At 42.8% G+C, this 17,423-nt stretch overlaps 1 protein-coding gene across 3 annotated transcripts in view; it reads left to right on the top strand.

Moving 5' to 3' along the window:
- The window catches only part of PRIM2 (DNA primase subunit 2), a 203,700-nt gene that overhangs the window by 100,954 nt on the left and 85,323 nt on the right, over positions 1-17,423 (top strand). For all 3 annotated transcript variants that reach the window (XM_044291652.1, XM_044291653.1, XM_044291654.1), the window contains one exon: positions 5,168-5,235. In XM_044291652.1, coding sequence (XP_044147587.1) covers positions 5,168-5,235 — 68 coding nt within the window. The remainder of the gene's footprint in view (positions 1-5,167; positions 5,236-17,423) is intronic.

The following is a 17,423-nucleotide window of genomic DNA, read 5'->3' as shown; positions in this document are numbered from 1 at the left end:
TGTCCTTCCCCTTTCAGCGTTCCCCGGCCCTCTGGGCCTGTCAGGACCCTCTTCCGTGGAGCGTCTTGGGGTTCCCTTGTACTGCCCCTGGGTACCGTCCTGGGCATTGCATACTGGGCTCTTGGCACTCCAATCTTTCCCTTGGAGCCGTTACAGAAGTTCTCTACTCCTTCTGTCCTGTACGGTTTTGTTTCCGTAGCCGTCGTGTCTCTGGCGGGTGCCTGGGTGGCGGCCCTTCTTGTTCCGAGCCTTCTCTTTCCTCAGGACAGGGCTGTTCTCCATCCCGTCTCTTCCTTCCTTCTGAAGGTGGTGTTTGTCTTTCATTTTAACGAGGCTTTCGTCCTCTCCTTCCCACCCCCGGGAACGGACACTTCACCGATTTGGGAGTTGTTTGGGCCTTGCGGTTTTTTTACTTGGAGATCTCCGACTCTTGTCGACGTTCGGTCTCTTGGTTTTCCAGGACGTCCGCGCAAAGGGTTGGTGGCCTCCAGGGTGGCTTTCCTCCGCTTTCTCACAGTGGTTATTGCTGTGGTTCCCGCACCAAGGGCAGGGTTCTGCTTTTGGTGTCACCGTTCATTTCACCAGAGCGGTCGGTGCCTCCTGGGCCGGAGGCATTTGGCTTCGGCCATGCGTCTGGCGAGGCGGTCACTGGTCTTCCTTACAGCGTTCTACAGGGTGCATACTCTGGCTTCGGCAGATGCTGCCTTGGGCCGCCTGGTCTGCGGGCGGCTGTTTCTTGATGACTTCGGGTGCTTCGCCTTGGTGCTGTGGTCCCTCCCCCTTTTGGACTGCTTTTGAACGTCCCAAGGTCTTCTGTGTCCCCCAAGGAAACTGGGCGAGAAAACGAGATTTTTGTATAACTTACCAGTAAAATCTCTTTCTCGCTCTTTCCTTGGGGGACACAGCACCCACCCATTCTTTGTTTTTCTCTGCACGGTTTCCGAGTTGTTTTACCCGTTGGGTAGTTGGCTTGTTGGTTCCGCTTTTGGACTTTGCCTTTTTTCACTACTTGGACACGCAACTGGCAGCCTCTCTCTCCAGGCTGAGGGTATAGCTGTGGAGGAGGGGCTTAACAGTTTTCACTTAGTGTCACGCCTCCTATGGAGATGAGCTATACCAAGGTCTTCTGTGTCCCCCAAGGAAAGAGCGAGAAAGAGATTTTACTGGTAAGTTATACAAAAATCTCGTTTTTTCACATGTGAAACTTTAATTTTTTTATTTTACACTTTTCGTCACCCATAAGGTCATACAAGACTTCTGGGGAACATTTAACTACCCTCCCCCCCCCCCACCACTTGATTTCTCCTGTAACTGGGGCTGACATAGTAGGCCCAGTTACAGGGGCGCTGTGTATTCAGTGATCTAGAAGGCAGGGACACCTGGGAACTGTCCCTGCCTTCTCTAAGGGTTGACAGCGGGCAACCCGATCTGCAGCTGCACGATCTACATTCAGAGATGGAGAACCACCTCCCGGACGTTTATAGTCAACGGGCAGGCGGAAGGTGGTTAAAAAGTGGGTTTTGAAAATTTTCTGAAAAAATGTTAGATTTACTTCTAAGGGTACTTTCACACTTGCAGAAGAGGATTCCGGCAGGCAGCTTCGTCGCCGGATCCGGCAATCCGGACACAAACTGATGGCATTTATCAGACGTATCCGGATGCAGATACGTCTGACAAATGCATTGCAATACCGGATCGGTCTCTCCGGTGTCATCCGGAAAAACGGATCCGGTATTAATATTTTTTGCATTTTTTAAAGGTTTGCGCATGCGCAGACCGAAAAGCTGGATTCGTTTTGCCGGAACACTTAATGCCGGATCCGACACTAATACACTTCAATGTAAATTATTGCCGGATCCGACTTTCTGGCAAGTGTTCAGTATTTTTGGCCGGAGATAAAACCGCAGCATGCTGCGTTATTTTCTCCAACCAAAAAACATAAAAGGGAATGATCTGATGCATCCTGAACTGAATGCTCTCCATTCAGAATGTATTAGGATAAAACTGATCAGTTTTTTCCGGTATTGAGCTCCTGTGACGGAACTCAATACCGGAAAACTAAAACGCTAGTGTGAAAGTACCCTAAGCCTTCTAACGTCCCAAAAAAGGAAGTCATTTACAAAATGATCCAAACATGTAGACATTTGGGAAATGTTAAAGTAATAACTTATAGGTATCACTATCTGTTTTAAAAGCCGAGAAATTGAAATCTTGAAAATTGCAATTTTTCAAAATTTTTGGTAAATTTTGTATTTGTTTTATAAATAAAAATGAAATATTTTGACTCAAATTTACCACTGTCATGAAGTACAATATGTGATGAAAAAACATTCTCAGAATGGCCTGGATAAGTAAAAGCATTTTAAAGTTATCACATAAAGTGACACATGTCAGATTTGCAGAAAATGGTCTGGTCCATAAGGTGAAAAATAGCAGGGTCCTGAAGGGGTTAATGACTTTTTGTAAATAACAAAACAGGAATGTTTTCAAGTTTTGGCAGTTGAATTCTCTTCACGCAGAGAGGGTGTGGAATTGGGAGGTCAGTCATGCAGTAAATTTCCCAGTTGAGATCAGTTTCAGCGCAGATGAGATCTTTGGCTTCTTCAGAACCAGTAGATTGAATGAAAGTATTGTAGTGCTCCGTTATGTGCACACTCTAAATGAAAGGGCAGAACAGTGAAGCAGGTTTTCTTCTTAAAATTAAATTGTGAATTCAGCAAGTGCTCAAAAATATTTGTTTACAGATGGGAACGTATTACTTTGAATGTGCTTTCCAAGCGTTCTTCCACCCCGAACATTTACAGATATGGTAAAGGTCTACTCTATTTAATTTTAAAGATACTGAGCCCAAGGATATGTAGCTTTTTTATGATTTCATTCACTATTTTAAAATAAAAAGCTTTTGACATGCTTCTTCCTCCACCCACATTCAGTGATTGATAGTTTTTCTTGAACTGGCTTCTGTGCAAGGAAGGGCCTCCTGTAAGAGTCCAGGTAGCATACAACCAGCTTTTAGATGAAAATACTGCATCTAATAAATAAATAAATAAATCTCCATCTCTGTCCTAACCTACCCATGGATAGTGGGGATTGGGAGGGAGCCAGACTGTACATTTATTTCTTCATTTACTTATTAATCCTGCTTTATTCAGGTTGTAGCTATCTCTCTAATGGACAAAGTACACCGATGCAAGAATTAGGCAAATGAAAGTCTGCACCCCTACCGTAGGTTGCCATCATATCTACCATTCAGTGAGGTAAAGCAGGCGTTGCAATTACTCCTAAAGGTTCTGACCTCTCAGCAACTGCCGCACCCGCTGCACTTTGACAGGACCAGGCAGTGAAAACGTCATCACACCTGACCCTGTCAATTGGTGTGCTTTGACCTTCTATTAAAGCCTTTTTTGGTATACTGTGCCATTTTCTTTTTTTTTTATGAGGTATGCCCCCTTGTATGCAAACTTGCTGTCTGCACTTGCACTATTGGGAGTTTAGTGCATATCCAGTGTGTTTGAATGGAGGAGACTGAGTAATATGTCAGGTGACCTTTCCATCAACGGCCATCTTATGGACAGGACCTCTATGCGGACAGCACAGAAGATTTGCTTAAAGGGCTTCTGTCAGCCCACTAAACCCTTTTTTTCCCCCCCGTTAATATTAATCCCTACACTGCAAGCTCCCTGTACATATGCTAAATATTCATTTTCGTTCAGTAGATATTGTTAAAAATCAAGTTTTATAATATGTAAATTACCTTGCTACCAGCAAGTAGGGCGGCTACTTGCTGGTAGCAGCCGCATCCTCCTCTCATCATGACGCCCCCTCCGCCGTTTGATTGACAGGGCCAGGGAACGGGTTCGTTCTCTGCTGGCCCTGTTCGAATTCAAAATATCGCGCCTGCGCCGTACCTTTCTTTAATCGGTGCAGGCGCACTGAGAGGCGGCCTCTCTCCCGGCCGCTCCATCCTCAATGCGCCTGCGCCGGGTGTGGATGTGACGTCATCGGCGCAGGCGCACTGAGAGGCGGCCGCTCTGTCGGCCGCTCCATCCTCAATGCGCCTGCGCCGATGATGTCACATCTACACCCGGCGCAGGCGCATCGAGGATGGAGCGGCCGGGAGAGAGGCCGCCTCTCAGTGCGCCTGCACCGATTAAAGAAAGGTACGGCGCAGGCGCGATATTTTGAATTCGAACAGGGCCAGCAGAGAACGAACCCGTTCCCTGGCCCTGTCAATCAAACGGCGGAGGGGGCGTCATGATGAGAGGAGGATGCGGCTGCTACCAGCAAGTAGCCGCCCTACTTGCTGGTAGCAAGGTAATTTTACATATTATAAAACTTGATTTTTAACAATATCTACTGAACGAAAATGAATATTTAGCATATGTACAGGGAGCTTGCAGTGTAGGGATTAATATTAACGGGGGAAAAAAAAAGGGTTTAGTGGGCTGACAGAAGCCCTTTAACAACGGGCATGACTTATGAAATATAGCAAACGGCACAGAATATTATCAATGTATCATTAAGTGCCGTATAGTCATCTTACATACACATTGGTCTGAAGTAGCCAGAAAGTGGCCAACCCCTTTAAACAGGACCTTGCACTTACCAATATTAGTACCTGGCAGTGTAGGGAATGATCAGTAGATGTCCCTGCGCTTTTTTTCCTTTCAGATCGGCTGCTCTGTTTGCCGCCCTGTATTAGTTGCATCAGTACAAGGAGAAGACGGCCGTGTTTCTCAAGGTGCTTCTCCTTGTCCCTGGCTGTGAGCTTCTTAATCACACCGAAGAGCATCACAGCCAGGGAGAAGGTGAGCTTTTTTTTTTCTCCCTGGCCTTGAGAAACATGGCCGTTTTCTCCTCCCTGTACCAATGCTACTACTTAGCATACAGGGCAGCAAAAGAGAACGAGGGGCACAGCACCCCAATCTGAAAAACAAATAGCGCAGTAACATCTAGTGATCATTCCCTACACTGCCAGGTACTAATATTATGTCTGGACCAGTGAAAGGTCTTTTTTAAATCCCCTGAAATGTTACATGGCTACAGGTATGTTATTGGAAGGCTCCATGTAGCTTCTTTTATACACCGTACCAGGTCGCACTTTCTCCTCTCCTCATTTGCTTCAGTTTTTTTGCCTTGACTAATTTTTATTATTTTTCTATTTCAGTTGTCAGCTCGGTCACTGCCAATAGTGCAGTCAGATGAAAGGCTGCAGCCTTTACTCAGTCACCTCAGGTATGTTTATTGTTTAAGACTTATATCCATGCAGATCGTCCACCACTTCAGTTCCATTGTCCTATCACATGAGTGCACTGCAGTTTTATTACTGGCCATTCTCAGAACAGGAGGTGCAACAACGGAGATTAGTTTGTGTGCTCATGGATAAACAAGATAAAAACTGCTTGTTCTAATGTTACATTTGCCTTCACACAGTATCTATACTTACAGTCCACAAAAATGAATGTCAATTCAACATCACAAGGCTCACATTGGTGAATCCATTGTGTGTGCGTTAATTACTTTAAATTGGTTATTCTAGAATAAAAGCTTTGTCAATGTACTTTTCCCTGAATTAGGGCCTCATGCATGTGTCTAAGTCTGTTTTTCGGTTTCCAAACTGTGGATCCCCAAAATACAGATACCTTGAGTGTGCATTCTGTTTTTTTCTCACCTCGACAATAGAAAGAACTATACTTCTCTGCAGTACAGAGAAGAGCAAGACACGTTCTATAAATTGCAGAAGAGCCTCATGGATCTGCAGAAAATATGGGTCACGGATGGAAAATAAGGTTGTGTGTTTCAGACCTAATGTAGATTTATGCTTTTAGGGATCTAATGTCCTACTAGCTTCTTGTTACAGGGTACCTTCCATTGGCAATAATTTTAGCTGAAAGTGAATGGAGGCTGTTGTACCTCAAGCGCAATTTTTGTTCTTTTCTCCTTAACACCTTAACCACTTCAACCCCGCTAGCTAAAACCCCCTTCATGACCAGGCCACTTTTTACACTTCTGCACTACACTACTTTCACCGTTTATTGCTCGGTCATGCAACTTACCACCCAAATGAATTTTACCTCCTTTTCTTCTCACTAATAGAGCTTTCATTTGGTGGTATTTCATTGCTGCTGACATTTTTACTTTTTTTGTTATTAATCGAAATTTAACGGTTTTATTTTGCAAAAAAATGACATTTTTCACTTTCAGCTGTAAAATTTAGCAAAAAAAAAAGACATCCATATATACATTTTTCGCTAAATTTATTGTTCTACATGTCTTTGATAAAAAAAAGATGTTTGGGCAAAAAAAAAAAAATGGTTTGGGTAAAAGTTATAGCGTTTACAAACTATGGTACAAAAATGTGAATTTCCGCTTTTTGAAGCAGCTCTGACTTTCAGAGCACCTGTCATGTTTCCTGAGGTTCTACAATGCCCAGACAGTAGAAAAACCCCACAAATGACCCCATTTCGGAAAGTAGACACCCTAAGGTATTCGCTGATGGGCATAGTGAGTTCATAGAACTTTTTATTTTTTGTCACAAGTTAGCGGAAAATTATGATTTTTATTTTAATTTTTTTTTTCTTACAAAGTCTCATATTCCACTAACTTGCGACAAAATAAAAAATTCTAGGAACTCGCCATGCCCCTCACGGAATACCTTGGGGTGTCTTCTTTCCAAAATGGGGTCACTTGTGGGGTAGTTATACTGCCCTGGCAATTTAGGGGCCCAAATGTGTAAAAAAGTACTTTGCAATCAAAATGTGTAAAAAAAATGGCCTGCGAAATCCGAAAGGTGCACTTTGGAATATGTGCCCCTTTTGCCCACCTTGGCTGCAAAAAAGTGTCACACATCTGGTATCGCCGTACTCAGGAGAAGTTGGGGAATGTGTTTTGGCGTGTCATTTTACATATACCCATGCTGGGTGAGAGGAATATCTTGGCAAAAGACAACTTTTCCAATTTTTTTTTATACAAAGTTGGCATTTGACCAAGATATTTTTCTCACCCAGCATGGGTATATGTAAAATGACACCCCAAAACACATTCCCCAACTTCTCCTGAGTACGGCGATACCAGATGTGTGACACTTTTTTGCAGCCAAGGTGGGCAAAGGGGCACATATTCCAAAGTGCACCTTTCGGATTTCGCGGGCCATTTTTTACACATTTTGATTGCAAAATTCTTCTCACACATTTGGGCCCCTAAATTGCCAGGGCAGTATAACTACCCAACAAGTGACCCCATTTTGGAAAGAAGACACCCCAAGGTATTCCGTGAGGGGCATGGCGAGTTCCTAGAATTTTTTATTTTTTGTCGCAAGTTAGTGGAATATGAGACTTTGTAAGGAAAAAAGAAAAAAAAAGAAAAATCATCATTTTCCGCTAACTTGTGACAAAAAATAAAAAATTCTAGGAACTCGCCGTGCCCCTCACGGAATACCTTGGGGTGTCTTCTTTCCAAAATGGGGTCACTTGTGGCGTAGTTATACTGCCCTGGCAATTTAGGGGCCCAAATGTGTGAGAAATACCTTGCAATCAAAATGTGTAAAAAATGGCCTGCGAAATCCGAAAGGTGCACTTTGGAATGTGTGCCCCTTTGCCCACCTTGGCTGCAAAAAAGTGTCACACATCTGGTATAGCCGTACTCAGGAGAAGTTGGGGAATGTGTTTTGGGGCCCTAAAGCGTGAGAAGAAGTCTGTAATATAGATGTCTAAAAATGTTTACGCATTTGGATTCCGTGAGGGGTATGGTGAGTTCATGTGAGATTTTATTTTTTGACATAAGTTAGTGGAATATGAGACTTGGTAAGAAAAAACAAACAAAAAAAAAAATATATATATTTCCGCTAACTTGGGCCAAAAAAATGTCTGAATGGAGCCTTACAGGGCGGGGGTGATCAATGACAGGGGGGGTGATCACCCATATAGACTCCCTGATCACCCCCCTGTCATTGATCACCCCCCCTGTAAGGCTCCATTCAGACGTCCGTATGATTTTTACGGATCCATGAATACATGGATCGGATCCGCAAAACACATGCGGACATCTGAATGGAGCCTTACAGGGGGGTGATCAATGACAGGGGGTGATCAGGGAGTGTATATGGGTGATCACCCCCCTGTAAGGCTCCATTCAGACGTCCGTATGTGTTTTGCGGATCCGATCCATGTATCCATGGATCCATAAAAAATCATACGGACGTCTGAACGGAGCATGACAGGGGGGTGATCAGGGAGTTTATATGGGGTGATCAGGGGTGACGGGGGGGGGGGGGGGGGTGTAGTGTATTGTGGTGTTTGGTGCGACTTTACTGAGCTACCTGTGTCCTCTGGTGGTCGATCCAAACAAAAGGGACCACCAGAGGACCAGGTAGCAGGTATATTAGACGCTGTTATCAAAATGGCGTCTAATATACCTGTTAGGGGTTAAAAAAAAAAATCACATCTCCAGCCTGCCAGCGAGCGATCGCCGCTGGCAGGCTGGAGATCCACTCGCTTACCTTCTGTTCCTGTGAGCGCGCGCGCGTTCACAGGAAATCTCGAGTATCGCGGCACTCTGGTATAAACGGCTGACATCGCTGCGAAAGGGTACGGACCGCGGTATGGAAAGGGTTAAGTCAGGGAGCTCCCTCCCTCTGTCATCGGGGGGCTGCTGCGCCTTTGCAGCCCCCAGATGGATGGGGGGGGGGGACAGAGGGAGGGAGCTCCCTGACTTAACCCTTTCCATACCGCGGTCCGTACCCTTTCGCAGCGATGTCAGCCGTTTATACCAGAGTGTCAGCAATGTGGGGGGGGGGAGGGGAGAGAGAATGTTAAAAAAAAAAAAAAATTGACACTGCCCTTTTTTAAGTTTCAGGGATCAGAAACTACAGAAAGCGCTGCAAACCGCAGGTCTGAACTAACCTGCGGTTTGCAGCGATCGCCGATACGGGGTGGTCACAGGACCCCCCTCGGCATTGACCCTGGGTGCCTGGCTGTGTGTAACAGCCGGCACTCAGCGCTGTCACAATGTCTGCAGACATGGTGACAGTTTAATGCCAGAACGAGTATACTCGTCCTGGTGCGCTAAGTACCGTTGCTCCAGGACGAGTATACTCGTCCAAGGTCTTGAAGGTGTTAAGGAAACCTAAGCATGCAAAATAAAAATTCTAAATATCAACACTTCCTCCATTCATTTTCCTGTGTTCCCTCCGTCCTGTTTTATGTTTTAATTAAAATGGATCTTCTGTGTGTAGCAGAGGCTCAGCCATGTCTGCTCCTTTTCACTGTCATGTCTGGCTACTAGATAACTGGCTGGATTAGGAGCCTCCCTGCTATGACCTGTCTGCAGTAAGACGGAAACATTGTTAATCTCCAATAATTTGCTAAATTCCACCAATTCAGTCACCTTCCAGCAAAACATAAAAGATCAGAAGGAGTGTGTCCCTTTTGTTCTCTGACGGATTTCTAAAGCGCTGTTTACAGCATCATGTAGAAAAAGCTGCAGACTGAGAAATGGTGACGGCAAATATTTTTCGTGTTTTACTTTTAGTAACATAGTACATAAGGTCGAAAATAGACATTTGTCCATCCAGTTCGGCCTGTCATCCTGCAAGTTGATCCAGAGGAAGGGAAAAAAAACCTGTGAGGTAGGGGTTTTAGGCCTCTTTCACACAATCAATATGGATTGTCAGGATCTGTTCAGGGAATAATGTACGGTTTTACTTGCTACTTCAGTCAGTTTTTTCTGCCATTGCATTCAGTGTGTTTGTTTATTTTTATTTTATTTTTTTATCCAGATTGCATGCATTTTTTTATTTATTTTTTCACACGTGAAGAAAAGCTGAAGAATAACAATCTGTCTGCTAGCAACCAACAGTGAAAAACACATTGCATTCTAATGCCTTCAGTTTTTCACGCAAGCCCCTTTCACTTCTGTGGAGCCAGAGCTGCGTGAAAAATGCCCAGTATAGAGCATGTTGTGATTTTTCATGAATGCAGAGATGATGCATGAAAACAACTTCATGTACACAGACCCATTGAAATGAATGGATCAGTATCCGTACGGAAAAATTGCTCATATGAAAGAGCCCTTATGATTAATTTCTAGATTTAATGTTCCTTTAAGCAGGGCAAGTGTTGTCCATGTATTTATTATTGTACCAACCCTATTGTTTCCCACATTCATTTAGCTTGTGTGGCTGACGCAGATAAACAATGCCTTTACCAATTTTCTAATTTGCAAAACAATTTTTTTTATATCTTTTTTTATGTTTTGAACAAACCTTATTTTAGGTACATAATTAAAAAAAATAATGCAGACCTGCAGTATTTGGCATTTATAGAGCAATGTACACATTTGAGCGCTGGTATTACTTTTGTAAGATACTGCCATTTTGTTTTTGTAAGAAACTGACTATCAGTAGTTGTTACACATGGTTTCCAAAGCAAAGAATTTGTGCTTAATTTTTATGGACCTCATTTGGTGGATTTATCTTTGTGTGTTATTTTCTGTCTGATTTGTTTGTTTGTACTGGAAAATGCTAGCCGGGTGAGCTGTGGGAAAACTGGCACAGCACGCCAGTAATTAATTTGACACTCCTGACTGCTTGTTTTTTAAATACTGCCTTAATTTAATTGCAGTTAATACTGGACTACCTTGAGTTTCTGTTTGACTTAATGGTTTAAGTATATTTTTAATTAAAAAAGCGGTAGAAAATAATTGAAAAATTTCTAGGTTTGGGCAGTGATTAGTTTCTCTTGAACTAACCATTTTCTTTCATCAAGATCCATCTGAGCAGATACTGACATTGACGAGATGAGATATTGATCAGTTTTCTCTTTATAATAGCTTTTTATAAATATAGCGATCTATAAATGTTATTATATTCTAAAGAGCACCATCCAGAAATACATCGGAATTCCTGTTTTCAGATTTAAAAGTTTAAAATGGTGGTTCAGAAAATGTCAAAAACAAAGACACAAATGACCCATATTACCTTGTCTCCATTATTTGACACCTTCCTGATATCTACCTTACATGTAAAGAGGATACTTCTTCTTTATAGGATGGCACCAACTCAGAAGCTAAGCAAGTGCCAAAGCTCCCACATGCTGTGGTTAGTTGTGACTATGGTATTTAAGAAGTCATTTACCAAGCCAACTGCCACTGGTAACTGAACAGCCCCTCCACAACCAGATTGACGAAACCATTTGCTTGCTATGGGATTTTTATTTCTTAAGTCATAGGCTGTGTGATGTGTGAATTGAAAAGTTAGCAGTTTTGGAATGCAAGGAAGAAAAAATAGTAAGAGCTAAAAAAAATGAAAATTGAACTATTCGTTAAGGGGGTGCATCTGTGAGCATAATCAAACTTAAGGCCCTATCACATGGAGCGAATATTGTACAGATTCTCGTGCATGCAAGTGAAAAATGAAGGAGAATCGTGTGATGTAATAAGTATGTACAATTCAAAGACGAGCAACAAATCAATTCTTTTGTCTATTTTGATCTTTCAGCATGCTAGAAAATTATTGCACTTCGCTAATAGATTGGTTCGTATAATATAGAGTAGTCTACTCGCCAATGATCTTGTACATAACTTTTGACTAAGCATCTGTCCCCCATCGTCACGTGTAATAACAAAGAACAATTTAAAAGCAAACGAGTAACTACCTCAAGTACGAACTATTATGTGTACAATAAGCGAAATTTTCGTCGTTGACAAGTAGTTACATTTTCGATTGTTTGTCATGATCTGTATGACTATTGCTGGCGTAATAGTACCTTAAGTAAACCAGGCATACTGTCTTGTAAGGTTGATGATGCTGAGTGCAACGAGCAATCAGAAGTGTCGTTTTAGAGAATATGTAATGGTTATCTTAATTAGGTACTCAGAGCACCGCGATGCTGGCCTAGCCTCACTGTTTGTATACCTTGCCCTGCCAGTCATTGAGGAGGGCAAGTGGGGAGAGGAGGGTGTAAAGCAGTGCTCCGACGGGCTAGGGTCTAGTTCTTAGAGAATGCTTTTAGCATAAAATGAAACATCCAAATTTGATGCTCATAGATGCTCTCCCCTTTAAAGGGTTATTTCCATTTCGGACAATAGGGGAAAATCGCTACCATATGCCCCTATTGTCTTATGCGGGTCCCTGAGGCTCGTAAGCTGAGCCGGCAAAGTGAAGGAGGATGCACTGTGCATGTGCGACCACCCTCCATTCATTTCTATGGGGCTAAAAAAATAGCGAGCAGTGGCTCGGCTATTTCCGTCTGCACCATTGAAGTGAATGGAAGCAGTGGCCGTGCAAGCTCCTGTACACTCCCATTTATTTCTATGGGGCTGACTGAAATAGCCAGGCCAGTGCTCGGCTATTTTACGTGGCCTCATAGAAATGAATGGAGGGTGGCTGTGCATGCCCGGTGCACACTCCTTCACTTTGCCGGCTTAGTTGACGAGATGGATGCAGGTCCCAGAAGTGTCTAAGATTGGAATACCCCTTTAAGTACTGGTACCATTTTTTTTTTTTTTTTTTTTTTTTTCCTCCTTTCATTCTAAGACCCATACGTTTTTAACTTTTCTGTTCACAGCCTTATTAGAGCTTATTTTTTGCAGGACAAATTGTATTTTTGATGATACTTTTTAATTCGCCGTATCTTGTATTTGAAAACAGGAAAAAATAAATCTATTGGTCTGCCATGGTTTTTAGGGTTTTAAATTGTATTTGCTAAAAATGACAAGACATCCTTATTCTGCAGGTGCGATTACGGCGATACTGAATGTATGTAGCTTTTTTTTTACTACTTTAAAGGGAACCTGTCACCGGGATTTTGTGTATAGAGCTGAGGACATGGGTTGCTAGATGGCTGCTAGCACATCCGCAATACCCAGTCCCCATAGCTCTGTGCGCTTTTATTGTGTAAAAAAAAACGATTTGATACACATGCAAATTAACCTGAGATGAGTCCTGTCCTTGACTCGTCTCAGGCACCATTAAGCAGGACATATCCATAGTGCGCCACGATTTAAAACTGTTTGCGGAGCGTACCGCTGCTTTAGAAGGCCGCATGGGGGATCTGGAGGACGCTGTACCACCTCTGAGAAGGGAAACAAGTGAGCATGCCCGCAAGCTGGACGTTATTTCAGCCAAACAGGATGATTTGGAAAACACAGAAATAATGTGCGTATAGTGGGAGTACCAGAAAAAGTGGAAGGGCCGAACCCTACTGACTTCTTTGAAAATTGGATTAAAGAGCAATTTGGGCCTGAATCCCTTACTCCGCTTTTTGCAGTAGAAAGAGGCATCGGGACCCGACCCGACCATTGCCACCGGGAGCCCCACCCCGACCAGTGCTCATGAAGATACTTCACTATAAAGACCAGGACATTATCCTCAGAAAAGCTCGTGAAATGCCTGCTATATCTATCAACGGACAGAAGGTGTCACTCTTTCCTGACTATTCTCTGGATGTCCAGAAAAGGAGGGCGAAATTCCTGCATATAAAGCGTCGGCTGCGAGGTCTCAATGTGGCCTATTCCATGCTGTATCCGGCAAAATTGAGAGTAGTTGCCTTTGGGACCACCACATTTTTTAAAGGAAGCGGTGCGTTGGCTGGATCGTCATGAGCGACAACTCCATGTGGCAGAACCGCAGGCAGACGGGGATTAAATTACCTCCTCTTCTGATTGCCGTTGAATACTTGAGTATACTGCACTGAATGCATGCGTGAGAACGTGCGCCTGAATGTTTGTGCTGCTATGTACTAGAGTTTCCATTTTAAGCTGCACAGTTTTTTCCCTTTCTAACAAAAGATAATAGGGATCCATAGAAGCTATAGAATATAGATAGGTTTGAGATTATATTGAAATTGCATAGCCCGAGCGGGTGACCACTGTGAGTCCGTGGACTTTACAGGCCCCAATGATCGCAAATTTTATTTTTATTGTTCCGTGTTACATGGTTCAGAGTTCATTTTTGTGTCTCACTGCCACTCCCCTAACGGGGTAGCCAACCACGGGGCTGAGCCCGGTAGTGCTGACGGGTTTTGGTTATTGATCTCGCGGTCCTGTCATGGGAGTTGCAGCGGGTCACGTGATCTCCAGTGACGTCATGTGAGCCGCGTGACTACGGGACACTGGGTGCATGCGCACTACGTATTGAGACGGAGAATAGCTATGTACTGGGGATGTCTACCCTGTGAAGCCTCAAGAATTAGAATAATGGGAATAATGGGCTAGGGATCAGTCCGCTGGTTGATTAAAAAGGAGGAAGGAGGATTGTATGAGAGATATTGTGGATATTTAAGATGAAGAGTATATATAGTTCTATGTTGGTGTTTAGGTTAAAGAAAGTAGAAAAAGTTATGAGTAGAAAAGGGTCACATACATCTATAGGTGAAAGAAATAAAAAAAAAAACATAATAAGACAATTACTTCGATGCTCGTCATACTAGAATATGAGGAATGAGGGGAAAAAAGGGGGAAGTAAAAACCAAAAACAAGAAGCAAAAGACAAAAAGGCAAAAAAAATCACATTATACAGTTCTTAAATTTTAAGTATCTAGGCATATAGGTATCTATGTGTATTGAAATCTTATACTATGTTCTAATCTATGATGAGAGGAAGGGTGGGAAAGAGGAGGGAGGATGAGGGAGGGGATGGAGGGGGGGGGGATGGGAGGAAATTACGGGAAAAGGGAAGGGGGGGGTTGTTGTTTTCTCACCAACTTGTGTATTGACTATGAATATAATCCAACTAGGGAGCCTGAACTAAAGGAAAGGTACTTGCATATTAATATCAATGAAATGGCATTATGGCACCATATCAGTCCACAGTACTCAAAAATAAGAATAAATGTTTAAAGATTAAAGATCACAGTAAGTCACATTCCCGATTAAGGCCTCTCGGGGATAAAGTGTCCAGCCGGTGTATCCAAAAACTTTCTCTTTGTTTCAATGTTTTAATCCTGTTACTGCCTCTCCGTGGGGTATTTACTTGTTCCAAGACCTGGTAGCGTAAGGATGAGATCTGGTGGTTGTGTTCCTTAAAGTGTGCTGGGATTGGTAACAGCAATTGTTCAGTCCTAATGGTGGATTTGTGTTTGGAAATACGGTTCCCTATTTGTTGCGTGGTTTCACCCACGTAACAAAGTCCACACGGGCATTTGATTAGATAAACGACAAATGAGGAATCACAGGTATAGTATCCTTTGATGGGGAATCTTTTGCCAGTGTGTGGATGTGCAATAAAGTTACCCTTGATTACACTCGAGCATTGTGCACAATGCAGGCACGGAAAGGTACCATATTTCGGATTCTGTAAAAAGCGTTGTTTGGGTATTTTATTTAAAGGTCCAATATCTGCACGGATGAGGTGGTCCCTAATGTTTTGTGATCTTTTGTAACAAGTGATAGGAGGGGACTGAAATTCTGACACTGCTTGTGTCAGTATAGACCATTGTTTTCGAATTGTTTGTTGAATTTTTGGAGCCAGGGGGTGATATGTGAGAATGCATGGTATCCGTGGTGGGGGAATGGTAGTTTGTGAAGTAGTTTGTTTGCGTATTGTCGATTTATTGGTAATCAATTGTTCAGGATAGCCTCTTTGTCTGAATTTAGATTTCATATCTGATTGTCTCTGTTGTAATGTTGATGGATCTGTTACTATTCTTTCTAACCTTGTAAGTTGAGATTTAGGAAGTGACGCTTTAGTGGCTCTAGAGTGGTTGCTCGTATAATGTAGTAAACTGTTCCTGTCTGTTGGTTTGTTGTAAAGGTCAAATTGAATGTGACCTGATGGATCTTTGAGAACTAGGGTATCTAGAAAACGAATTCCCTCGGTGTTGGTTATGACAGTAAAGCCGAGTTCTGGATAAATGTTGTCAAGATAGTGATGATATGGGACCTCTCCACAAACAGAAGATATCATCGATAAATCGGAGCCATATTTTCGCATGTTGTTGAAAAAGATGATGTGTGTAGACAAACTGTTCCTCGAAGTGGATCATAAAGGCGTTTGCATAGGGCGGGGCTACTTTAGCCCCCATTGCGGTACCCCGTTTTTGAACGTAATACTGATCCCCAAAGAGGAAGTAGTTTTCTTGTAACACTAAAGTAAGCAGAGATAGGCAGAATTCCTGTTGTGTAGGAGTTAGAGTAGAGGTAGTAGAAAGTAAATGTGCTGTGGCTTTGATTCCTTTGTCATGTTCAATGGACGTATATAGGCTGTTGACATCCATGGTCAACAGAATGGTATCTGGTTCTGGTTGAATCTGTTTGATTTTAGAAATAAAGTCATTGGTATCTAATAGAAATGATCGTGACGTCTTAATGAGTGGGGTAAGGATGCGGTCTAAGTAAATGGAGAGGGGGGACAGGATAGATTCTGTAGAGGCAACAATAGGTCTTCCGGGGGGGTTCTCTAGATTCTTGTGTATCTTGGGCAAGATATAAAATACTGGAATTATTGGATGTTGTTTGATTAAATAAGTTGTTGTTTTGCTATCAATTATACCTTGTTCTTGATAGTGTGATAAGATGGACTGAATTTTTTGGGCTAACATTGATGTTGGGTTTGATGGTAATGGTGCATAGGTAGTAGAGTCTCTCAATTGTTTTTCCACTTCATTAATGTACATGGACTTGTTCATGACTACTATTGCACCCCCTTTGTCAGCAGGTTTAATAATGATGTCCTGATTAGTTTGTAATTCCGTGATAGCCCTTTGTTCTTCTATGGGGAGATTATTGGTGTGTTTAAATTTACCAGTTTGTTGGGCCTTAATGATCTGTTGAATGGATTGATATGTGAAAGAGATATAGGTGGTAAGTGGTAAGTTCTAGGAGGCATGAATGTGCTTTTTAATCTCAGATCTAAGTTTTTTAATGATAGAGGGTCTGAAGTACTAGCTTGTGATGGGATTGGTATGGGGTCTGTCTGGTTAAAGTGTGCCTTTAATCTTATGTTGCGGAAAAATCGCTGTAGTTCTAATTCTAGATGGAATGTGTCAAGAGGAGTGGTGGGGCAGAAGGTTAATCCTTTTTGTAAAACTGAGATGTGAGCTGGAGATAAGTTCATGGAGGAAATATTGACAACTAGGTTCTCAACTTTACCTGGGAGCGAGTCTGTATTCTGTCTGTGTCTGTGCCTCTTGCCCCTCCGCGTTCGTTTCTGTTGTAGCGTTGGCGTGTCCGTCCTCGTCCTAAAAAAGGTTGGGAATTATATTGGTTGTAGGGTCGGTCGCTTTCGGATCCAGAGGAACTTGCGGAGAAGTGTTGTTGGCGGTTATCTCGTGGTGGCCGAAAGTTGGGATCCCTCCACCTGTAGACTCGATTGGAGCGGTAGTCTTCCGCGTCTCTGATGAACTTTGTTCTTTTCCTGTTCTCTGTCAGCTTCTGGAACTCAGAAATCTGTTTTGTTGTTTTGTCCTTTAGGTTTGTCCACTCCTGTT

The sequence above is a fragment of the Bufo gargarizans genome, chromosome 4, assembly GCF_014858855.1.
Source record: "Bufo gargarizans isolate SCDJY-AF-19 chromosome 4, ASM1485885v1, whole genome shotgun sequence".
NCBI lineage: Eukaryota > Metazoa > Chordata > Amphibia > Anura > Bufonidae > Bufo > Bufo gargarizans.
The sequence above is the reverse complement of the archived record's forward strand: the minus strand, read 5'-3'. Positions and strand labels throughout refer to the sequence as shown.